General features: G+C 32.0%; 3 protein-coding genes across 3 annotated transcripts; 1 reads left to right on the forward strand and 2 right to left on the reverse strand.

Annotated features, from left to right (window-relative positions):
• Nucleotides 1–4077: 4077 nt before the first annotated feature.
• On the reverse strand, nt 4078–10316 carry LOC115710867 (uncharacterized). The gene is made up of 14 exons (XM_030639221.2): nt 9994–10316; nt 9377–9516; nt 8976–9096; nt 8809–8873; nt 8521–8634; nt 8345–8419; nt 7457–7495; nt 7312–7383; nt 6203–6316; nt 6048–6119; nt 5931–5967; nt 5557–5669; nt 4976–5182; nt 4078–4587 (listed from the first exon to the last, which is right to left on the reverse strand). Exons 1-14 carry the CDS (start codon nt 10073–10075, stop codon nt 4498–4500), a joined length of 1341 nt encoding a protein of 446 aa, XP_030495081.1. The 5' UTR covers nt 10076–10316; the 3' UTR covers nt 4078–4497.
• Nucleotides 10317–12288: 1972 nt separating this feature from the next.
• LOC115710873 (haloacid dehalogenase-like hydrolase domain-containing protein Sgpp) lies at nt 12289–14951 on the forward strand. The gene is made up of 5 exons (XM_030639227.2): nt 12289–12679; nt 12778–12895; nt 13019–13173; nt 14177–14438; nt 14543–14951. The coding sequence occupies exons 1-5, from the start codon at nt 12513–12515 to the stop codon at nt 14699–14701; spliced, it is 861 nt and encodes a 286-aa protein (XP_030495087.1). The 5' UTR covers nt 12289–12512; the 3' UTR covers nt 14702–14951.
• An 845-nt stretch (nt 14952–15796) lies between these two features.
• LOC115710860 (phragmoplastin DRP1E) lies at nt 15797–20928 on the reverse strand. Its single transcript, XM_030639218.2, has 15 exons — nt 20481–20928; nt 20065–20128; nt 19840–19947; nt 19164–19265; nt 18973–19023; nt 18818–18879; nt 18406–18496; nt 18243–18307; nt 17726–17920; nt 17494–17613; nt 17335–17405; nt 16973–17198; nt 16832–16882; nt 16279–16683; nt 15797–16208 (listed from the first exon to the last, which is right to left on the reverse strand). Exons 1-15 carry the CDS (start codon nt 20619–20621, stop codon nt 16080–16082), a joined length of 1881 nt encoding a protein of 626 aa, XP_030495078.1. The 5' UTR covers nt 20622–20928; the 3' UTR covers nt 15797–16079.
• Nucleotides 20929–24703: the final 3775 nt, after the last annotated feature.

Below are 24703 nucleotides of genomic sequence, written 5' to 3' on the forward strand. Positions count from 1 at the left end.
TATATATAAATAGAATTGAAAAATAGCATTTGAATTGAGAATCAAAATTTATTGTTAATCTCCTTAAAAAAAAAAAAGTTTATTGTTAATCTATAAAGATAATATGGCTGGAAGAAGATGGAAAAATTAATTTTTATTTCATTTAATATGTATATAATATTTTTTTTTTGAATAATATGAATAATATGAATTTATTTTAATTAATTTTTATTTTTTTAGAATTATTTTTTCTAAAAGAATTATTAGTTTGGTCAATACTATATTTACATGCAGGGCCGGCCCTGAAACAAAGTGGGCCACAGGGAAAAAAAAATTTTGAGCCCTCATGTTAGAAAAAATGTGGTATTTTTCAAAATTAGTAAAAAAAATATATAATTTTAAAAGAGGAAAAAAAATTTTGGGCCCCTGGGCTGGGTGGGCCCTAGGCACAGGCCTAGCCCGCCTATGCCCAGAGTCGGGCCTGTTTACATGTGGCACTTTATTGATCAACTAACAAAACGATAAATTGAGTGTTAAGTTTAGAAATTTAAGAATATCAATAGGAACTACAATGATGACATCAACTTTATATGATTGGAATATAAAAATAGTACATTATGAAAAAATTTGATTCATAATCTCACACCTGTTTCTTCTTCTACATAATCTCACACTTTTTTTTTTGTTCAATTCATAATAATTTTTTTTTATAAAAGAAAAACACTTTTCCTATATTCTGCAAAGTAAAAAAAAAAACTTCACACATATATAGTTATGAATACATATAATTGAATAATTATTTAATTTAATATTATTAATTTAATTTATATTTATTATTATGGGTTGTTTAAAAAATAATTAATTTAAGATAAATATTTTTATAGAAAATTTATTAAAATAATAGTAAAATATTAATTTGTAAATTTATGCTTTAATAAAATATTAAAAAATTGAGAGAATAAAGGAGAAAAAAGAAAAATAGCTTTGGAGAGATTTTAGACCACCACGTCACCGCCTCATACTTCTCTTTTATATAGATATATAGATTATTCTTGTAAAAAAAGTATATAGACATTATTACTTTATTATATATTAGTTTTAGGAGGGGAAATGGATTTTTTTCCCTCTTTTTAAAGGGATATTTTATAAATACACAAAAACAACAAAAAAATTACAAAAATATGGTTTCACGGAATTTTAAACATTTTTACGATTTTTTTTATTTTATTTTATTTACAAAAAATACGGTCTTTTTGTGTTGTACTCTTGTTAATTTGTTGTTGATTTTTTGTTATCTGTATATTATTTTTTGTTGTTATTTTCATGTTACTATTATGTAATTTTCTTGTTGTTTTTATAGAAAATCGTAAAAATATATATATAAAAAATTAAGCATGAAAATGTAATTTTTTTATAAAAAATGGTGTCTTATACAATTATCCCCTTTTAAATTAATATCCTTGAAGTTTTATGGTATATTTCTTAAGAGCATTTCTAACATTACATCATTTCACTAAATTGATGTAAAATTCCACACCATTTTACTTTAATAACACATAAAATTATGCACCAAATTAGTGTGTACCAAATATCTACACTATTAATGGTATTGAATTTTGAATCTACACCAATTTAGTATATATATTTTTTTTTTTTTTGCATTCTAACTCTTATTTTATTTCATTATTAAAAAAATAATCTTACATTTTAATCCACAAATTAAAATTTATCTCAAAAATAATTGATTTAAAACACTAACATATTTAAAATACAAAATAGAAATAACAAAAATACTAATATGAAATAAAATAAAAATAACATAACACTAAGTTATAAAATTATAACTAAAAACAACAATATTGATAAAAATAAACATTAAAGTAAATAATAATGTAATAGTCAAATTGATCACTTTAGGATCCTAACCTTGAAGAATATCAAAAGATTAGATATATGGATTTGAAGTATTTTGAGAATCTTGATATTTCTGAGATGCTTGATATTGTTGTGAGCTCATTTTAAAAATTTTCGCGTATATTAGAATCGACTATAGAATTTTAATAATTTTCTTTAAAAAAAATGTGTAATATTTAATTAATTTAATAAATATTTTATTTTACTAAATTAACTTTAAATTCTTACTAGTAGTTATGATATAATTATATCATAAATCAGTTATCTTGAAATATTGATGTAAATAATATAAAATGAGACATCTTTTAAGTAAAATATATTTATTTGGTTGGACATTTGATGTGAATCATTGAAATTGTTGCACCAAAAAGAAAAGATTTTAAACTAAATTAGTATAAATTCCACACTAAATTAGTGTATTCCTTGAGAACGAAATATTTTCTTAAAAACCATAAAGGAAAGCCCCGTGGATTCACATGTAAGTGTATCCAAATTCATAGTTCTCCTTTATGAATCAATCAATAAGTCCACTTTTATAGACTTTTTAATTTGATTTTGTTATTTTTTTTCGCAGTCTTAATTTGAATTTGATTTGTGTTTTTTTTATTATATTGTGATGCTCACTACAAGTTTGTAAAAATGTCCCTAAAACATTCTCTTATAATTTGTATAAAGGAGCATAGAATCAAGTACATGTCATTCTCTTTGCTCAAAAAGGCAGGGTTTTTAATTTTAATAGCATAAGTTTGCTTTGAAATTTGAAATGAAAACAAAGTTTGATACATAAAGATTGTAGTAGTTAACCATAAATTACGAGCTAAAAACTACAAAATCTATTTGTAATTATCATTAAAGGGAAGTTAAAGAATGTACAAAAATTTAACTGTGAATTGAACTGAGTGTGAAAGACTTATTGCTGCTTTATGTCTATAATGTATACTATACATTAGGTAATAATTCATATTTATGTATTTTTGTTGAAACAAGCTCATGAGTCATGAATAGAAACAAAATATCACAACTCATTTTTAATTTGAAAAAATTGTCATTTTAGTATTTTAACTTTAATAAATATAATGGAAATTTGTGATGCTGCAAGCTACAATCACTGAATCATAATTTTTTTCAATAAGATACACAATTAGGAAGTTGAGATCCTAGAATGTTATTAGAACTAAGCATGAAAGACTCATATTCATATAGTAGCCCTAGAAGAATTGTCAGTCTATTGAAGAGGAGGCAGGCAAGCGTGTCCTTTCATAATAAGTCGTCTAGATTTGGGCAGCCTGGAGAACACAATTCAAAACCTTATGAGATTTATGGATTTGTAAGTTCAATCACAACCATCGTAACTACAGGCATACCTTCTTTATCACATCTAAAAATTTTCCTCTTTTTTGTTTTAGTCCAAGTAATCTACCTATTTGAGTTTCATTATACTCCTACATTGTTTTGACAAACTTAGATGTGTGTCTTCATAAAGCAATGATCATTTCAAATTCAAAAATCTTCTTCAAGTCAAGGTATATTTCTAGATTGGTTAATATTATTTTTTCGATCCTGCAAACAGTACTATCTTAGCATATTAGATTTGTTTCTTTCCTGTTTCTAATTTGTCAGTTCTTTAAGATTCTTCTCTGCATTCTATTTCGGTTGGAAATAAAGAACTTTTGCTAGTTGAGATTTCGATCAGAGATAAGATGAAAATTAATGAAAGTTTTATGGAGAAGTGAAAAATATAGCCAACAATTTCTGTAGAATTTTTGAGGGTTGGAAAATTTCTTGCACATACGAGTACAAAAGTTTTGTGCTCTTTGAAAAGTATGTTGTGTAATTCCTTGAACACGATGTTTGGTGACAAATCGTGGCTAACTTTTTATTGGTTCTTATTTCTGTATTTGTAGTTTCATCTTTTCCTATTCCGATAAATAAAAATTTATTCTTGTGCTGATGAATTCAGTAGAGAACCCTCCAGTTTCGAACCTTCATTCAAGGGTGATGATCCATTACCAGAATTTGTAAATCTGATTACAAGTGATACCAATGCCCAACTATTGTGTTTCCTCACTCATAAACACAAAAAGTAAATTTTTTATAGTAACATAGAAAAATCAAGAAGAAAAAGAAAAGAAAGTTCTTGAGAGAAAAGACTGATTCTGAGCTAACAATATGAAAGAAAAGAAATGAAGCAAACAAAAATATACATAAAATGACCAGACTGCTTATAGAGTAGAGTTTGCTTTTCTTCAAATGAGTAGCATAAAATCTGCCTTTTGCTTCTATATAGTATGGAGGAAAAGTTATTCTAGAGAGAAGTTTCATTGTACATAAAACTAAAGCACATGAGCTACTCATGTGTTGATCTTGCTGGTCTTCATTGCCAATTTATTGCATGAATGACGAGTCAACCGTGAGGTATGAAGAGGGCGGTGGCTTGGCAATGCAAGAATTTACATGCGCTAAGCCAGCTTAATAATTTGGCAGGTTTGTAGTCAGTCGTCTTGCTTGCAGATTTCAAATTTGTGTGACAAATCATACTTACCACCAGAAGTTTTCAACAGAAATGCAGTGACTCCACTCTTTGATAGATATATGCGTGATCCCTCATATCGAAACTTCACCTTCTTGTGTGCCTTTTTCAGCTTGGATTCTGGCCATTTGAAGACTGAGCATCTCGTGAACTTTATCCTTCAACTGCAGAACATAACAAGTCAACTGAACTGATAAATTTTCAAGAATGGCTTCGGTTAATTTATGGAAGAAAGTTGGTAAAAACAATGAAATATGGGGAACATTTCAAAATTCAAAGAAACATAAATGGTTAAACATTATGTAAACAAGACAGCATCATACAAAGCAGATGAGTAGTCAAATTTTATTTCGAAACGTTACAGATCACATTTAACAGATACCAAGTTTCAAATAACAAAATAAAGTGACACATTCATATCACTAACTAAATCTACAAGATTTACATTTTGGTTTCTTTTCTGGGCATAAACTATAAAGGATTCGTTACACTTTCAAGTCATGAAACTCAACAAAGGGTGTCACAAAACTTGTAGAAAACCTTAAACCTTACCTTGCTCAGCCCTACTTCGTCTGTAATTGATACGTGTAAAGCCCCATCTGGTCCCATTTTGCGGTATTTTGCTAGCTCAAGACCATCTTCATCAGCATTTTCTGTGACAAAAACCACAGGGGAATCTTGTAACAGATCACACTTGGATACAACATCAAGCCACAGATGATCACAAAACCTCTCTTTTATTTCTTTGTATATGATAAACTGCATTCAAAAGAGTATACCATGTAAGTAGGTGATATAAAGTATCATAGAGCAGCATCATCATGGGCACACTATAAGCAAATTATTCTTTGATTTTCAACATTAAAAGTAAAACTAAAATATTGAGAAGAAGCATTCACGCTTTATCCTCAATTCAATTCAAGAGAAAACAAACAGCATTACCAATACTGTTTCACACCACAATCAAGACACTGCCCAATAAAGTGTACACACTTCAAATTTATTTTCCTTTACTTTCCTAATCCTATGCAATGGTATAGACATTGTGTTGAAGTGTCTGAGTCGTAGTTCTATAAGATAAGACTATATACATATATATATATATCCCACAACAACAGATAATAATATGGTACCTGATCGGAAGGAGATGTTCCACATTCTCCAGAGAGATCATGAACATAAAGTACTGCAGTTGGAAGATGAGACAAAACGGCAAGGGTTAACTTTTCTAAATTATTCCTGTCCTCTGCAAATTCAATCAAAAGAGAGAGATAATAAATAAACATATATATTCACAAAAGACAGCATACCGAAACCAAATCTTTGACATTATGAAAGACGAAATGTAATCATTTCTTATCATTATAAGAATTATTGATCAGGGTCTCTCTTCTCTGTTGAAAATGCCTGTAAAGTTATTAACACACTATTCGCATGTGAAACAAATTTAATTTCACACCGATCACATTATTTATCATATAAAACGAAACATTTTACAATTTCTTACCATCACATCTCCTTAGCAAACCAGGAGTATCTGTTACCTGCAAGTAGTGTCTAAATTTAATTGTTGATCAAATGATAATCCAGTAAAATTAGGAATTTACATGATAAAGAAATTAACCTGAAAATGCTGGTAGTTTGAAACAATATGGCCCATTAGTATTCCTCTGGTTGTAAAAGGGTAGTTGCATATCTAAACCAAAGAATGAAACATGTCAAATAAAATGTAACAAACCACAAAAAGAGAACAGTGCTTGTTAAACAATGTAGGCATACCTCAGGCTTCCCTGTAGAGAGCACACGAACCAGGGATGACTTTCCCACGTTCGGAGCACCAACAAGACAAAGTGTTGGTGTTTCAAGATCAACCACTGGCATTGCTCGCAAAGTCTGCAAATATTATTCATTAGGTTTTTCTATGGAAACTAATGTAAAAAATTAGTTCTTGGCTGTGATTGTTCTCGCATAGAAAGTTAAAGTTTTAGAGGCCAAAGTTTCCATAAGAAGCCAAGTCTGATTCTTAATTGTCTTTCAAGCATTAGTTCACTTGAAATTCTTTTATAAAATTTTGACAGCTTTTCACAAAAGACAACACTCGTTTCGGCTGATGTGGATTTTGAAAAATACAAAATTAATCAGATTTTGGGGTATGGCCAAACGAAAGCATACAAATAGAAGATGGCTGACATTTTCTTATTTAACTCTTTACAATCATATCATGTATTCTTACATCATTTTGGGAGAACATTCTCAAGGAAAAATATTTGTAACATGCTCAGCTGCAGTGTTGTTACAAAGTTTATGGAGCTGAATGCTTGAGTAAATTAAATTGAAGAAACCAAGAAAACTTGATTGAGAGGGACCAAACATCTACAAGTTGGTAGGATACCAAGACATGCTTGAAAGGAGTTCAAGAGCACACCTCGGATTAAGAGGAATCTTGATTGTAGCAGCTAGTGTTGAGGGTTCTTTCTACATCAAGTTCACTTGCTAAAGGTATTCAGCAACTTCAATACAGAAGTTAGTGAACTTGGCATTCGACACTTAAAGTTCATAGATATCTTTATGGCAACAAGTAGAAGGGAAATCTAGAATATATATTACTTAGATCCTTTCTTGTTACTACTATAAGTATGAAACTATATATTACTTTTTTCGAAACAAGATTGTATATTATATATATATATATATATATAAAAAAAAAAACTATCCCCAGCTTAATTTATATAAAAATGAAATGATTACGCTTATCTCTACTATACACAAGTAATAATGCTACATTCCAATGAGGATTACCAAACTTATATAGTAGCAAGTAGCAACAATGAGATCGAGTAGAAGGGATAATAGAAATATGTTTTAGAATAGAAAGGATAAAAAACTACCTTAGCAATGTTTAATAAATCATCAACAGCTTTCCCTTTGTGATTAAATGTCGCTTCAACTTTCTTCATACCCTATATGTGATTGCAAGTAGATTAAATAATTTCAAAGATCTAGAATAGAAAGCATGAGCAAAATAAAACCAACCTCAACTAATCGATCTTCTGCTTCTCGCTTAGTAACCGACTGCAAAAGTTCATACGAGTATTTCATCAACTTCACAAAATATTATTCAATATTCAATAACATAGTTTATATTGAAGTTATAGAACACGTGTCTTAAATATGGAGTGAATCAGAAAAGTACTAAGATCACATACAAATGTAAATGCAAATGAGAGTAGCAAAAGTATACAAGACAGACATAATACACATATTATAAAGGAACAGTGCAAATTGGACCAATACGCAGTGCGGCTTCATATTTTATCCTTTTGATTTCTTGAGATATTTGAACAAAATACTTCTTTCTGCTTCTTAATAGAGACTTATGAAGTAACCATTAAGGGATTTTGAAGTCTCCTAGTTTCCTTATGGAATTTCCTTTTTGATTTAATGAATTTTGGATAAACATGAAATTTGATGCAAAATATAAAAGACAAAATGAAATTAATAGATAAAGCAAAAGAACTTCGGTATACTATAAATTTATATTTGATTGTGTACATTTACAAACGTCGTTAAAAACTAGTAGGTTTTGGAGGAGTATAATACCGAAGTACCAAAACTTTAAGGGCTCGTTTGGAACGTCGTATTAGGTCGTATTGTATTATATTATATTGAATTGGATTATATATCATATTTTTATATAATACTATGTTAAACTTTAATTTATACTAAAATATTATATATTTAGGTGCCCATAAAAGTTAATACCAAGTATAGTTTTACATAAAAATATTGCATAAAATACAATTGAATATAATACAATACAATACGGTGTAATACGGCGTACCAAACGAATCCTAAGTGATTAAGTCAAATACTTAAAGCAAGAAGCAAGCAGTCAATAAACTTCAAAGAGAAAAGTCCAACCTTAGCACAAAGAGAAGCATGTTCCTTTGCAACAGAGACCACCTTCTTCCTCAGTGAATCCACATTGCACAATACCTACAAGTAATATATTATAGTCACAAAATGGATGAAACTATAGTTATAACAACAATGACCAGCTTGAATGGTATGTCAAGCATGAGATGCTTATAGTCTACCTCTTCATAATTTCCATCTCCAAGAGTCAATTCAATTAGAGATCGCTCATAAGGATGAAGGGTATGTCTCTTTGGAAAACTCTCCATGTAAGTCCTCAAAGGAACTGCCAATTCCTGAACACAGATAGTGAAAGCAATATGTCAAAAAATTTACAGAAGCACCATTCTCATCCCCAATATTTGGTAGAAAGTGCAAAACATAATACTATTAAGGGTATTTAATGGTTGGTGAGTTTTGGCAAAAGATACTTTAAGTGATAAAAGACAAAATGGAAGTTAAGAGCGAACTTTCATCAGTGCATCAAGCTGCTTTGCACTTCTATTTCTCTCTCGCTTTGCAATGTTAGCAATGCCTGTGTCATAAACAAGCTAATTTAGCAGGAGTTATAAACAGAATTCCCATCTTATCACTTTACATGCAGTTATGCCAAAAAGAAATCACCCACAACAATTACCCTTAGTTGGAGAAACTCTCTTGGCCTTCTTTAATGCTGAGTAAAGAATATCAAAAGATGGCATCACCATGGGCAGCTTTTGAAATGCACCAACTGTTTCAAGCTTCTCTGATGATTTTTCCTAAATTAAGAGCAACAAAACCACATGAACCATCACAGATTTGTAGTAAAGAAACCAAATCACAAGAGTAAAATTAGAAAGAAAAAAATATTAAATTCATTGACTAACTTCATTCTTTCTTATTTCTCATAATTTTGTGAAATTTGTTCAGCAATGGTTATGAAAACTAGTTGTGTATCTTCTCATTTATCTGATTAATTTTTTCCTTTTAAACTACCTTCTTTTGTCCTATGATTCCTGATAATACTGTTAATTAATAGACAAGTACAAGAAGAAATACCTTTTCTTCAATTTCCTTTTTAATTTTGATTGTGGGTACGTAGCTGGCTTTACCATTGACATCTTCATATGAGGTAGTTTGTATGTTCTTGCATGAGCAGGGTGGTGGATAAAATTTGACACCAGGTATCACATATAACCCTGCATAGGTGGTATACATCACTAAATCATCTCCAAACCTTATTGGATTTCAGAAAATTGCAATAAGTTGAAAAATTCAATCACCATTGACAATGCAAAAAAGAAAAAAAAAAAGGTAACAAAGGATTCAGGGCAATAATGAAAAAACACAGCACATCTTCCATAACAAGGAAATTAAAGCACCTCAGAAATCCAGATTGGTATTGTTTAAATCAATTCAAGCCTCATTTTCTAAACCCGTGATGAAAAAACAAATGCAATATAAAGTATGTAATTTTCTCTTAAAAGAATTAAACTTTTTTATGATACTAAAAGATTTATAGAGACCAGCAAATGGGGTATACTCAAAAAGTTTAAATATCTGGGTCATATCTATATTGCTTAAAAATAAACACAGCGAAATGTAAGTCACAGAAACTGATATGTAAAGAAAAGGTAAATGAAAATGGAAATGACCATGAAGAAGGAAAGGAAAACCTTGGGATAGTTTTGAGCTTCTGAAAAGTATTCTGGTTGGGGGAGTTTGCCAGAGTTGAAAGAGACAGGAAGCCCTGCTCATTCTGTCTCTCTTCAGCTGCTGAGAGAGAGAGAGAGAGAGAGAGAGAGCGAGAGAGAATTTGAAGAAGAAGAAGAAGAAACTGAGGAAGGAGGTTTAAGGGTTTAAGGATTTGCGTATGTATTGGGATTTAGAAGATGGGAAGCTTGGATTGGAATGGGAAAGAGTTCGGAAGGGAGAACAGACTATCTTCTCTTTGACTGACTTAGGGCTTGTTTGTGACTTGTGCTTTTAGTTTACTGTAAAAGTACATTTTTTTAAGGTTGTTTTTTTTTTTAAAGAAGTACTTCTAATATTAAAATTTAAAAGAAAAAACATAAACCGTATTTAACCTTCAATTATTTTTCACTTTAACATTATATTAATTTTTGTTAAAAAAAAAAGCTATTATATTAATTTATTTAGTAAATAATAATATGTTGTATAAAAATATACTAGGTTCACGCATAAATTATTTTTTTCATTAATTATATATATATATAAATTAGAAAAATTTTGTAGTAAACCCTAAAAGATGTAGATTATTTATCTGTTTCATCAATTAGAATTTTTTTTTTAATTAATTCTTTTTCATGATTGCCTACATAGCTATTTAGAACTACTAAAAATAGTGTTGTTTATAACAAAATATGTAAATCTTGTTTTTGGAATTATAAACTATTTAAATTTTTTGAAAAATTTACACATAGTTTTAAATAATTGTAACATACGCCATCATGAAAAAAAAAATAGACTAAATTTTTTGTTAAGTGCCGAAACAGATAAAGAATCTACCGAAATACTCATTTAAAGGATGGTGTATGTAGACTTACCCTATAAATTATATGTTTTCCTTGTGTTCCCTGTTTCCATTCTAATTGTAAGATTATAAATTTTTAGTATGTTAAACTTTGACATTTAGGCAAAACGTATATTATCGAAAAACAAACGACATTACTTATAAGAGTGGCAAAACGAGTTTCGACACGGTACACAAACACGAATACGACACGAATTTTACAGGTTAGGGTCAGAAAAATTAGACGCGGGTCGAAAACATGTCGACACGACTTGCCGTGAAATTAAAACGGGTCAAACACGACACCACACGCTTAACACAAATTTGACACCTTTTTTTTTAAATATAATAAAATAAAAAATTATTAATAATAATATAAATATATAAAAATATATATTTAGTGATTCAATATTAAGTTAAAAAAATAATAATTTAATTTTCTTTAAGGAAATTAAAAATATTTTAAAATTTTTAATTTTTATTATATATAAAAAAAACTATATATAAATATAAGTTTTCTAATAGAACTTAAATTTATTTTTCTTCTCTACAACTCCAACTTTAATAATAGCAAAATGGGTCACAGTAGGTCGACACGAACACGACACAAATTTTTACGGGTCGGGTTAGGATTGGGAAAAGTAGACACGAGTCAAAAAACGAATCGACACGCCTAACACGAAATATAAAAGCGAATCGTATAAAATATGACACGAACACGACACGATGACATTGCAGACCACCTTACCCCTTCGGGCCCTTCCTTCCAAGTTCCAACACTCCTTAGGCAAACGTCATCTAATGATTGCTCCTGAACAAAAACAACTTGTCGTTTCGTTTTCATTTTTGCTAATTGCTCCTATTATATTATTCATGACAAAAATAAATATAAAATATTCTTATCAAATCAGATTAATTCTGAAAAGGGAAATTTAATTTTTTATACTTACATTTGGTTAAAAAAAAATTTCTAAACAAATAATAACTAATATTTGTAGGATATGATAACTTTTATGATATCTCTAAAATACTCTCCATTTACATCACTCCTATTTATACAATCGGACCATATCTGCTACCATTTTTTTTTTATGTTTTTATACATAAAAAAAAATAGTATCAGGTGACCATCGGACTACCATCGGACCAGATGTTTTTGTACATACAAAAGTAGCATCAGGTGACCATCGGACCTCATCGGACTACTAATTTTTTTTATTTTATTTTTTATGTTTTTGCACTAGAAAAAGGTATGGGAAATTTGAGAGAAGTATTTTTGGATTTTAGATAAAGTGATCATATATTTTCAATGGTGATATGTATTAGTTTAAAGATAAAATATTAAGTATATGTAACTATAGAAAATCAAATCCCTTCTGAAAAATGTTGGTCATTTTGTTAACAAGCATAACTATATTACGTAAGTAGTTGGTTATTTTGGTTGACTGCGACCGTACATTCCCATATGAGAGAAAATGATTAAAGGAATCACGCATATTCTTAATCTGAACAGCCATTCAATTTTGTAAGACAGACAAACATAGCTTATCTCTCTCTCTCTCTCTCTCTCTCTCTCTCTCTCTATATATATATATATATTTATATATACACACATACATCTCATTTCACAATCACATACATAAAGTTATAATAACATATACTATGGTAGCTCTTGCTTCAATTCAGTTTTCTCATTGTCCCTTTCCATGTGACAATTTTCCCAATACCCATTTCAGAAGAACCTCTCTTTCCACACAAAACCTCAGAAAATCAGCTTCTTTCACTCCTCCTAGGGCCTCCATTTCATCAGAATCGAAATCCATTGATGGGTATTAATTTTGAAATCTCTTTCTCTTTTTCTTATCATTTTGTTTGAATACAATTAAGTTCACATGATTATTATTCGAAAATGTTTGTTTAATGGCAGTACCAAAGGTTCTCTAGCTTTCCTTGCTCCTCTTGAAGCCATTCTATTTGATATTGATGGGACTTTGTGTGACTCGGATCCTCAACATTATGATGCTTTTCGCCTAATGCTTCAAGAGGTACCCCTCTCTCTCTCTCTCTCTCTCTCTCTCTCTCTCTCTCTCTCTCTCTCTATAACTATATATATGTATATAAATATATCAATTATACTAACGGGTGGAAGTGGTGGTAAAAAAACCCAGATAGGGTTCAATGGTGGAGTTCCCATTACTGAAGAATTCTTTATTAAAAATATTAGTGGGAAGCATAATGACGAGCTCTGTGAAGTCCTCCTTCCTGATTGGGATTTTCAAAAAGCAAGCACATTTATGGAGGAAAAAGAAGGCTTGTTTCGAAGGTAATACTATGAAATTACTGCTATTCGAACATTGTTTTTGTTTGCTTGTCTATTAATTAATTAATTAATTGAGTTGGTTAGCTAGTTAATTAGGATTAGGTAGAGTTTTTGTGAGATTAGGGTAGTTTGTTAATACCAAGAACTTAATACAATATCTAACTATACAGACTCCTATTGCTATTGGGGGCTAGTCTATTGGGAGTAATTTATTTTCAAACTACGAGATAGGGCAACAATGTAACTTGATGAGAGAAGGGGTTCTTGGGTGTATGGAATAGAGAAAGTAATTATTTCTCTATTAGCAATCAATTGTTGATGATTTTCCATGAGCAAGATAATTAGGTTGATCTGGCTTATTAGAATTTCGCCCTTCCAAAATTGGTTTCGGAGGGGTTGGATCCAAACTATGAATTAGAATTTAGACTAAAATTGCATTTCTTGTCTATGCACATCAGAACAACTTTGATGCATAGATTTTCATTTGTTTAATTGAATTGTTTTAGCTCAACAGGACAGCAAAGATTTGTGCCAGGAAAAAACACTTGCAGCATACTAAAGCTCCTTTATTGTGTCTATTTTTTCCCTAAAATCTTTAGTTCCTGTAGTAAGAAAAACCATCTGAATACCATTAAAAGAGGTCTTTTTTTCTCTCTTTCCGTATTAGGGAAAATTGCATTGTATATTGCTCTATCCCATGTTTGCTGACACTATCAATATCATTCTTGTATGAGTTCCTGCACAACTTTCTTTAGTGGCTTATGAATACCTTACTACACCATCTAGCTTCTTTCTTGACTAAGATTGTTTGAGTGTCTTGTTATATCTTGAGATAAGTTTTTGTAGGTCTCTAGCTTTCTTGGTTTTTATATATTTAACTCCTTTCAATCTTCGTTCTCAGTTCAAGTGTCGAGCATTTTAAATGTGAGGGTGGAAAATAGTATAAATCCATCAATTTCATTTTGCATTAGACCATTTTTAACCTAGACTGGGTGTGCCCATACAGATTGGCTGCTGAGCAATTAAAACCAGTCAAGGGCTTACAAAACTTGTGCAAATGGATAGATGATCGCGGCTTAAGACGAGCTGCTGTAACGAATGCTCCTAGACCAAACGTTGATCTCATAATCTCAATGTTGGACCTTGCAAGTTTCTTCGAAATCATTGTCCTTGGAAACGAATGCGATCGAGCAAAACCATTTCCTGATCCATATTTGAAGGGTCTCCAAGAACTTGGAGTGTCACATAAGCATACTATGGTGTTTGAGGTTCAATCACTAAATATTTTTGCTTTGCCTCAAACCAAGTTTTGACTATAAAAAGAAAAAACCACTGATAATCTTACTTGTAGTATTCATTCTGTTTATTATAGGACTCGGTTTCAGGAGTGAAAGCTGGGGTAGCAGCTGGGATGCCAGTAATTGGTTTAGGCACCAGAAACCCTGAAAACTTACTATTAGATGCTGGAGCTTCCTTTGTTATCAAAGATTTTGATGACCCAAAACTATGGACTGCTCTGGAGGACTTCTGAGAGACAACATTTGAAACTTGAACACTTTCACTAGTCACAATGGAAGCATATCCGGTGGATTGATTTGTACAAGGAAAAATCTTTCCATGATTCTTTTGTTGCAGATATTATTTGAATACTCCAATGAAAATAATCAATCCAAAAGTGGATATATTACATGATTTATGACTCTAAGATGTCATTATTAAGATTTTGCAATTGTTCAACTGTTACTTTAAAAAATATATAATTCATTATTTGTAGATTATCATCTTCGTTTTACTTATTATTATTTCATAAATCTATTATAAGAGTGCTTAAAATTGGAACTAGATGTCATTTGGTATAGGTTCAGTATGAATTGCACATTCTTACTTTTCATAGTTTTCACTTGATGTTTATGAAATTTAAGTAGAACCCATCTTAATATGAAAATTTCTCATTAATCTGAAAGATATAAGCCCACAATCTTTTCTTAAGAACTGGAGGCAACAGTGATGCCTAACAAAGTTGATGTTTATGAACTTTAAGTAGAAACCATCCTAACATCACATTATTATCATTGTAATTTTACTTCAAAATCTCCTACTACTCAATTGTACTAATCAATATGCGTCAACACGCGATAACACGATTTGGAAATAACACAAAATAAATTAGTTTTGTGACACATTAATAATTGTATCGTGTTCATGTTTAAGTTTTTGTCACATTTAATAATTGTATCATATTCATATCATAATTATATTATTATATCGTGTTGTATTGAATCGTATCATATCGTCGTGTCATAAAACCAAAAGTTTCATAATTTTTCAAAAATTCAAATTTATCTTGATAATCGTGTTATTGTCTCGCTTTCAAGTAGTGTAACTTTTTAATTAATCGTATCGTATCACATTAAAGTTTTTGACATGTTAAATAATCATTAATCGTATCATAACCGTGTTGATACAAACAAAAATTATAGCAATGCTCTTTTTATTCTTTTACTATTAATCCCAATTATCATATCTATATTCACATATTCCGCTCTTCCACCATTCAACTCCCCTGGCATGATGATATGTTTTTACAGTTTTCCTCAATCTCTTTACTAAATTTGTCTACAATAGCTAAGAAGAAAAGGGAAAATATACTAATATCCATTAATATGATACAAGGAGACCACCACACACCACAAGGTCAAGAAAGTGTAAAGATGTACAATGAAAAATTCCATCAAACACAAGAAGAAAAATACAGCATCCCATCCCAAAGCACGAGACAATGCTCAACACTGAAATAACAAATATTATATTTATATATAGAAGGAAAAAAATTTACTAATATTCTAAAGAATATCATCCATCAACCCCAATGAAACCAAGGATCTCCTCAGTAGTAGACAAAAGCGACACTAGCGAGCCCACGCTACAGAGTCGATCTCATCTCTAGCTGCCTTGTACAACTCAAGCCTTTTTACACACTGCAGCCTCCTCTCCATCAATGATGGATCTTCATCCAACAGTTGTGAAAGCTGCTTAGCCTGATACACAATTTGGGCAAAGTTAGTATAGATAGAAAATCTTGAGAGAGACAGAAGGGGGAGCAAGTACCTCTTTCTTCCCTATTTGTGTGTAGAAGAAATTTAGCAACGACTGTTTGGCTTCCCTAACTTGACAATACACCACAGCCTTGGGAATTGTCCTCCTTAGTGTCTCAGACACCATTCCCACATAAGAGGACACGTTTGACCCAATTCTTCTGAAGTGGTTTTCTGAGTAACGGTCTGAGGCTGCAGCAGCGGCAGCTGCAGCCGCCGCTGCTCCTCCTCCTCCTGATGGGTTTTGTACTTTATCCATTTCTTGTGGAAGTTTCCGGAAGAACTCAACAGTCAAGTATGAAGCTTCCATGTCAACCAACCGTACTACTGTTTTTCTACTGTTTTCACGGAACTTTTCTAGGGCCTCATTAGCAGCAGCAGCTAATTCTGCTTGGAGAGTAGGAAAGCGCCTTAACTCCTGTTAGTGACAAACATGAAAGTGTGAATATTCTCAACTAAAACAAAAAAAGGCTTCTCTTTCACTTTTCATTTTTAGCTAAAGGAATAAAACTGAAAATAACCATTCCTTGAGCAAAATAGCAATCAATCACTTTCCCTGAATTTACCTGAGTTTCTCCCACTGATTTCCTCACAAGTTCTTTCAACACAAAGTGAACCTACACAATAATTTCAAAGTAAACCAAGAGAAACAATAATTTATAGTTGTTCTTTGAAAATTAAAACGAAATGAAGACGTGACTACTTACAGCATCAACCGAAGCTTCAGCTGGACCCCTAAAATAGTTGAGTGAAGACTCAATTAAGCGCCTATAACCTTGCTCGGGGGCAATCAAATGGGGCTGATAACCATCTGCCTCAGAAACCACTTTCCTTACATTCTGCAGAGAAAGATGCCGATCAAAGGGAAGCTTTCTCAAAGCAGCAGGAAGCTGGTTATCAAAGACGCCATAAATCCGGTCACCACCAGGCCGCCTAAAGATTGAATACAAAGGTAAGGAAAATTTGTTAGACAAATTGAAATCACATTCTCAGAGAATTTTGACTTCCAAAAAATCACTCTCAAAGACTAGTGATAACATAAGATGGGAAAACTTGATAAATGCATTACCCTCCATCCAAATGCTCCTTGAATATCCGGTCAAATGCACGACAAAGTTCCAAAATAGTGTACAATTGAGCCTAAAAAAATAATGCTTTTAGTTAAGCAGTTACACCTGAGAAATATTCTTATTCTACAAATAATATGAATGAAAAATGAACAACTCACCCCTGCATCAACAGCAATAGGCCTACCAAGATGGTCCATCTCAGATTCAAGTTCTTCAATGCTTTTGTTAATCAAAGATGTGATGCTAGGTATCCTAGCTCTAATTACAGACTCCAGATGCTAAAAACAAACATTACACAGTCAACAAGAAAACCTATATAACGGAACAAAAATTCAGAACGGCAATAAAATAATCATTAAAAGAAAAAAAATTAATTAAAAAAATCCAAACCTTTGAGAGAAGCTTTGCCAGATATTCTGAACCCATTTTACTAGCCAAGTGCCCATAGTCAGGACTAGTTGCAAAATACTCACGCTCCTTGCGCCTTGCGATAATCATGTCTACATTTTTATTAATGTCAGCTTGTGAACGATTAACAATTCCAACCCAAGGATGTTGCAGCCTATAAGATCTTCCTTCAAGAACCTTACTTGCAGAATAGAAAACAGAGTGAGGCGAGCACGGATAAAGTTTTAGAATTACTACTTGTTCATAACTGACTAATAAAATATACAATGACATAGAGATTAATCACATATAAGAGACTGTTTTCATAGATGACAAATGCATTAATATGACTTTGATGTAAAATAACAAAGCCTAAATACTAGCTAGCTAAGGAACTTTGAATATAATATAAAGTACTGAACAATCCATTAACTATAAAACGACAGCCATTTACAATACAGCCTGTAGTTAAAGGAATATGTGTAGCCTAGAGAGAGATGGCCATGGAAATAGATCTTACATCTAATGCATTAGTTCCTTTGTCCATCAAATCAAGCTTTGTCAGCACACCAAAAGTCCGTTCACCTGTGACAGTTTATGTTATAAACAGGAATAGACAAAATGATATGGTACCCCAGCTAATGACTGCCAAAACAATTGACTAAGAAAATGATAGATCATACCTGCAGGATCAACCTCCCTAGCAAGTTTGATTGCATCAGATGTTGCTATGTCCTGATTGGCTGGAGAAATCGCTAATATGACACAATTAGGCTACAAAAAGGAAAAAAGCACAAATTTATCTATTAGAACATCGATGATGTGCAGAAGAACTTGGAAGAATTTTTATTGAAATTAATTATAAAGGACAGCTGTAAAAATCCAGAAACACCAGTACAGAAAAATTGAACCAACATAAACATCTTGTACACAAAAATAGTTATAGAATAATGAGTCGTAACAAGTACTTGTACGGAAGTGCGCGTTTAAGTATTTAAAACATATTTTCTAAGCAAGAACCTTTGCAGATGTCTGCAAATGCCAAATGTTAAAGCAGAAAAGAAGGACCAGTTTTCAACAGAAGAACTCAATTACCTTCTCAACGTAAGTTCGAACCATGGATTCGATATCTTCAACAATACTCTCAGGTTGCCCCTCTGAATAGAATTAGCATCTTTTCAGCCACAGAACTTGTAAATAACATACGCAGAATAGGAATTTTAAATTAGCAATTAACACAAACAACGTACCAATGGCAACTTTTGTCAAACCAGGTAAATCAATGAGAGTTAAGTTGACAACTGCCAGATGTATAAAACCAAAAATTAGTGTGAAAAAGAATTATATTGACTGAAAAATAAAAAAAAATAAAAATTCAAGATGCCTCTCACTAACTTAGTTGAGGGACATAAACTAAAAACACAGAACAAGAACTACAAACCATAAGGGGAGTAGATACTGAGATGGATGGGAACAGGAGATATCTGTTTCGACCTCCCCGTTATTCTATCAGTTTCATCCTGAATTTCTTTACGAACCGAGGCTGTAAAGACAGTGGAGGAACAAAAGATTATCATGCAAGTATTATCTCAGTCATACACACTGTAAAGGACAGTGGAAGAAAAGGTGATCTTTTAAAAAATAAAATTAAATTAAGAAATGCTTCAAAATCCTAGTTTCCATCAGATATTACCTTTAAATAAAATTTAAGAATATTGTAAGCAAAAATGTACAGGGAGATATATGAAAGTATAAACTGAAATTATTTACATCTACCAAACAGTTAATAACATTAGCAAATCTGTAGATGACCAATTGTAAACTTGTCCAAAATAGACGCATCGAAACCCACGATAGATTGAACATAAAACAGCCCATATAAACTAAACAGGTCACCAAAACATTAACAAATCAACTCCAAAACTACATTAGATTCCTAATTGCCAGCTCTCGCGGTAAGCGTCTCATGTTTTCGCATAATAATTATGTAAAACTAAAAATTGAACATCAATTTCTGTTTCATATACACGCATGTTATCCAGGTTAAAAAAATTAACACAAGAATGAATGAGCAACAAATTTGATCATGTACAAACAGATATGAATAAAATACATACAAAAATCTGTGAATCTCCTCTTGGGTAGGTGAAGAAACTCGGCGTATTCCTGAGTTCCATCGTCTGTCTTGTGAAGCTGCAAGACCAAAGGCCGCCTTGTCACGATCCCTGCAAGTTTTCCAATCCAAATTCCATTATATATATAAATACTTGTAAAACAAAAGAGTAAATAAGAAGGAAAAAAAATACAACAAAATTTAAACGTTAAATGGAAGCTTTGTTAACCTGATCCTCTAGGTAGAAAGTCACGTCCAACAATGCTCTCCAACACCGAAGACTTCCCTGAACTCTGTTATCAATTTCCAACAAAAACCAGAACAATCAGATACTCATACTGACCACTGAAACAGTCAAACGTTCTCTCTCTCGCTCGCTCTCTCTCTGCCTCTAAACCCACAAATTCAATCAACCACTAGAAAACCTCAGGTCTCTGTTTCTAAGAAGAAGAAGAAAAGGACAATTTTCGTGCTCTAAAATCCATAACAAACCACCACCTTTGCGAATATAAAACCAGAAATTGAAATTCAGAAACCTCAAGAACTCAACCAATCATCACAAAATTCCAAGTTTTGGCGCGCTAAAACCCTCCAAAAAAGCATATAAGTTGTTGATAAGCGAAATAACAGAGAACGAAGACACACCTGACCACCAACAACGGCAACAGAAGGAAGAGCCTCCCATAGAGAGGAGAAGGTGTTATCGCCACCTCCATAGTCTCCGAGCATGGTACAAGCCCGCTGAATCCGATTGACCAAACCGATCAAACTCTCCATAGTAGTCATCTTGAGCTGTCTTGTTCTTGGTGTTGTAGCTGAGTCAGAAGAAACCGTAGAGAAACCGAAATAGAATACGTAATCTTAGTAGGGAAGAAGAAGAAGAAGAAGAAGAAGGAGGAAGAGGTTGGAAAAGACGGCAATGGTAAGGGTAGGGGTAGGGGTAGGGGTAGAAATGGAATAAGAAAAAGAAAGTGGATATTTCAGACAAGAAAGAAAGAAAGAGGAGAGAGTAAAGATATAGTGCGAGAGAGGCACACCGTTAAGTTTGGAAGAATGTCTTGTGTTGTGGATTGGTTTCCAGAAGGACCGGACGCGTTTGAATTTTTGAATTTTGAAAAATTGTTGGGTTTAAAAATCACACTTACTGTGGGTCCCACCTTTTTCTATTATATTTTCACTGTTTCTGAGGTTGTTGGCGGCGGTCCAATCTATTTCTTCTTATTATTATAAATAAATAAATAAAATCTATTTCTTCTTCTTCTTTTTTTTTTTTTAAAAAAAAAATTTCCAGTTTAGTCCTTAAAAGAAAATCAAAATAATTTGCAAACCTCTTACAATTTTTATTTTTTTTCGCAAATCTCTTACTTTAGCTATAAAACTACTCAGAATAGAGTAGCTAATATGGTTAAGAGGTAAGTTATTTAAGGTAAGAGTAAAAAAAAATGATGAACAATATTGTGCCATCAAATAAACTATTATGTGTTTCAAAAAAAATAAATAAATAAATAAATTTTAATAATTAGATAAATGTTATATTTAGTGTAATTTTATTAAAAAATAAATAAATAAGTTATTATAACTAAAATATTTAGCTAAATGCGTGTCGTGCTTTAAATATAGATCATGTCATATTGTAGCATAAAAAATAAGGGTCAAGTCGGGTTGGGTCATAAAAAAAAAACAGGTTGTGGCGTGTCGTGTCATAAAAAATATAGTCTGTATTGTGTCATGCTCAAATTCGTGTTTATGCTCGAATTTGTGTTGTATTTTCTTATACGTGCTCAAATTTATATTCTATGTTTTACATTTTATTTTTGTAATTAATGAAATAGTTACTAAAGTTATGCATTTTTTATAGCTTCAATTATTTGTATATAATTTTTCACATAAAATCATATAAAAAATTCATTAAAAATATTAAAATTTAAATATTTACTAATAAACATTCAAATTATTATTAGAATTGTTGCCCTAGATTTTCCCCAAAATACATGGACCTGGATAAAGATGACACGTGGGAGCTGTAAGGACCAACACTTATGGAAATTAACTAAGTCTTAGACAAAAGAAGAGTGCCTCAGGGAGGGTATCTCCCGGAGGAGGCATAAAGAATATCGTCATTCTCCGGGAGGCCGAAAACATGCTAAGGTTGCTCCGGGAGGTACTGAGATCTATTGAACAGTCACCTCGCATTTAATGCTGCATGGGGGAGGCGTATTGAAATCTCCATAAACGACACAACAGATGGCGTAACCCCCCTTTTTCGGCTATTACACTATAATCAATAAGGCTAGTGACGGCTACTTTGTGAAGAATCACATCAATCAAGAGGGGACAAAAGATTATATCCACATCAATCAATAGGTCAAGTATTTCATATTTTGTATCTGCTGGGAATATGTGCCCCTATAAAGCTAACACAGAAAGACAAGTGATCCATTCCTAGGGATCACCCCATATAAATACCCCGTAAACATACTGATAAAGGAGAGAGAATTCTGGGTTCAAAGGAATCAAAGAAAGAAAATAGGAGAAAAATCTATAAAGAACATTCTCTGTAATAAATACTCTCATTAATAATAAAGACTCGTGGACTAAGGCTCATTAACGCTCCAACCACGTAAAAATCTAATGCCTTAAACTTCCTACAGCTTTTCTTGTATATTATTTAATTGGTTGCCGAAAACATCGGTCAACAAGAATAAATTGCGGCAAAATTCCTAAAATTTTTATTTTGCTAACAATTAATCCTCCAAACCTATTTTTTAGCGGTAAAACTCTTAAAACTCATGATCTGTTAACAATTTGTTATTTCTATTTATTTTTGGATGTTAAGTGCTACGTTGGATTGTCCATGTATACACAATATGTTGTCTACGTGGACACAGTGTATACATGACATAATTCTATTCATCCATGTAAATAATTTAAAAAAAAAAAAAAGAATTTGAAATTAAGAAAAAAATCAATTTAAAACAATTAAAAGAAATAGAAAATAAAATAGATTATAAATTAAAACAAAAACAAACAAAAAAAACATAAAACAAATTTTTTAAGAAATTATTATAAATTAAAAATATATTTTTTTCTTTTTCTTCCTTTAGTTAAATAAATAAAAAGATTAATTTTTTAAAAGAATAAATAAAAGACCTTATATCCCTAAATCTTCGACCCTAACTTCTTCACCTACCACCATATACTATCCATAACCATATTTCCAAATCCACTTTACTGTTGAAAAATATCCACAACACCAAACATGTTATTATCTTTCAATATACCATAAGAAAAACCTAACCCAGATGATATTGAATTAAATCGATCAAACCCAAATGGTAGATCGTGTAAATCGATCAAATCGAACCCTGCGAACCGATCGTTCCTCCATCATTTCAGAGCTCTATGAATCGATCGTTCCCCTAATATTTCAGATCTCTATGAATTGATCGTGCTAACATTTCAGATCTCCAGTACCTACCATCATCGGGAAAATATGGGGATCGCTGACAATAAAGACAATAAGAGTAACGAATGTGACCACAGAGGAAGAAGGTAGCTTCGTCATCTAAAAGGTAAGCGTTTGAGGAAGGAAGTGGTGGGAGTCGCAGTCATTGGAGTTCGCGTCCCCGTGGTTTTAGGCGAGCTTGGACATTTAGGGCTTTCACACTATCAAATCTAGTTTGTATTTTTTTTGTTGTTTTATTTTTATTTTTCATTTTATCGGTGCTAATTTGGATTTAGAAAATGCAATGGTGGTAGTGGGAAAGCAGATCTGAGATTTGGTTTGAGTTTATTTTAATTTATTTTTCTGTGATTTGGGTATGAAAAGTAGGGTGTAGTGGTGGTAGTTGTTGTGGTGGTGGTGGATAGTGATGGTTTTGGCGGTGGATGGTGGTGTAGTGATAGTATGAAGAATAAAGAAGAAGTGAAATAAAAAATTGGATTCAAAAAGAAAAATGAAAAGAAACACTACTCACTATTGTACTGATCTTTAAGAAAGAAAGAAAAAAAGAAAAATAAATGAAAAAAATTATATTTATTCCTTCTATTTGTTTTAAGTTTTTTTTAATTTAAATTTATTTTTATTTTTTTTGAATAATTATTTACGTGGAGAAATAAAATTTTACCATGTGTACATTGTGTTCACGTAGACCACACAGTGTACATGTAGGCCGTCTGGTGTGGCACTTGACATCCTAAAATAGATGAAAATAGCAAACTGCTAATAGAACATGGGTTTTGAGAGTTTTGCTGCCAAAAAATGAGTTTTGAGAGTTAGTAGAGTGAAAGTTTTGAGGTGTTTTTTCGTAATTTACTCTTATTGTCATTATTACTATTATCAAATATAAAGTTTTTAACATGTTGCATTTTTAGATAGATTATTTGTGCTTACGTGTCATGCCTTTCGAGCTTATCGTGCCGTCGTGCTTAATCTCATATTTTTTGAGTTGTGTCGTGTTTTAAGCCCATATTGTGTGTGTCGCATCGAGCTAATTTGTAGCATCGTGTAGTATCGTGCCAATTTGTAGTGTCGTGCCCAAGCTTGTATTTTTGCGCTTGGTCGTGCTCGTGCCTTTCGGTGGAGCTTCTTCAAGTCGCCCCAATGCCAAGGTGGCCTGGACCTCCATGTCTAGTGATGCCACAGGGTCCTCACTACCTCCTCCTCCCCCGAGGCCTGCATCGGCTGGTTAGCCAATGATTGTATATCCTCCATTGAGAGGACTCTGCCTCCACACCAATCTTTGGGCAGCGGGGCCTAGAAGTATGACCGTGGGGCCTACTTAGCCATTGGCAGAGGATTGCTCATGCTACCCGTAGTTACATTGGTAGTACTCTGCCCATCATCGATGGGGAGCTCCAAGAGCTTG

This window comes from Cannabis sativa, chromosome X (assembly GCF_029168945.1).
Source record: "Cannabis sativa cultivar Pink pepper isolate KNU-18-1 chromosome X, ASM2916894v1, whole genome shotgun sequence".
Classification (NCBI taxonomy): domain Eukaryota; kingdom Viridiplantae; phylum Streptophyta; class Magnoliopsida; order Rosales; family Cannabaceae; genus Cannabis; species Cannabis sativa.

Bases quoted from the DNA above. Each gene is read 5' to 3' on its own strand.
- LOC115710867 (XM_030639221.2), bottom strand. From the start codon at position 10,075: ATGAGCAGGGCTTCCTGTCTCTTTCAACTCTGGCAAACTCCCCCAACC. The intron at 7,384-7,456 runs GTTGGTTTTATT...AATCACATATAG, and splicing joins CAGAAGATCGATTAGTTGAG to GGTATGAAGAAAGTTGAAGC. The intron at 5,968-6,047 runs GTTAATTTCTTT...CACTACTTGCAG, and splicing joins CAAACTACCAGCATTTTCAG to GTAACAGATACTCCTGGTTT.
- LOC115710873 (XM_030639227.2), top strand. From the start codon at position 12,513: ATGGTAGCTCTTGCTTCAATTCAGTTTTCTCATTGTCCCTTTCCATGT. The intron at 12,896-13,018 runs GTACCCCTCTCT...AAAAAAACCCAG, and splicing joins TTCGCCTAATGCTTCAAGAG to ATAGGGTTCAATGGTGGAGT. The intron at 13,174-14,176 runs GTAATACTATGA...GTGCCCATACAG, and splicing joins AAAGAAGGCTTGTTTCGAAG to ATTGGCTGCTGAGCAATTAA.
- LOC115710860 (XM_030639218.2), bottom strand. From the start codon at position 20,621: ATGACTACTATGGAGAGTTTGATCGGTTTGGTCAATCGGATTCAGCGG. The intron at 19,948-20,064 runs GTTAACAAAGCT...GAAAACTTGCAG, and splicing joins CTTTCTACCTAGAGGATCAG to GGATCGTGACAAGGCGGCCT. The intron at 18,308-18,405 runs GTATGATCTATC...AAACTGTCACAG, and splicing joins TAGGGAGGTTGATCCTGCAG to GTGAACGGACTTTTGGTGTG.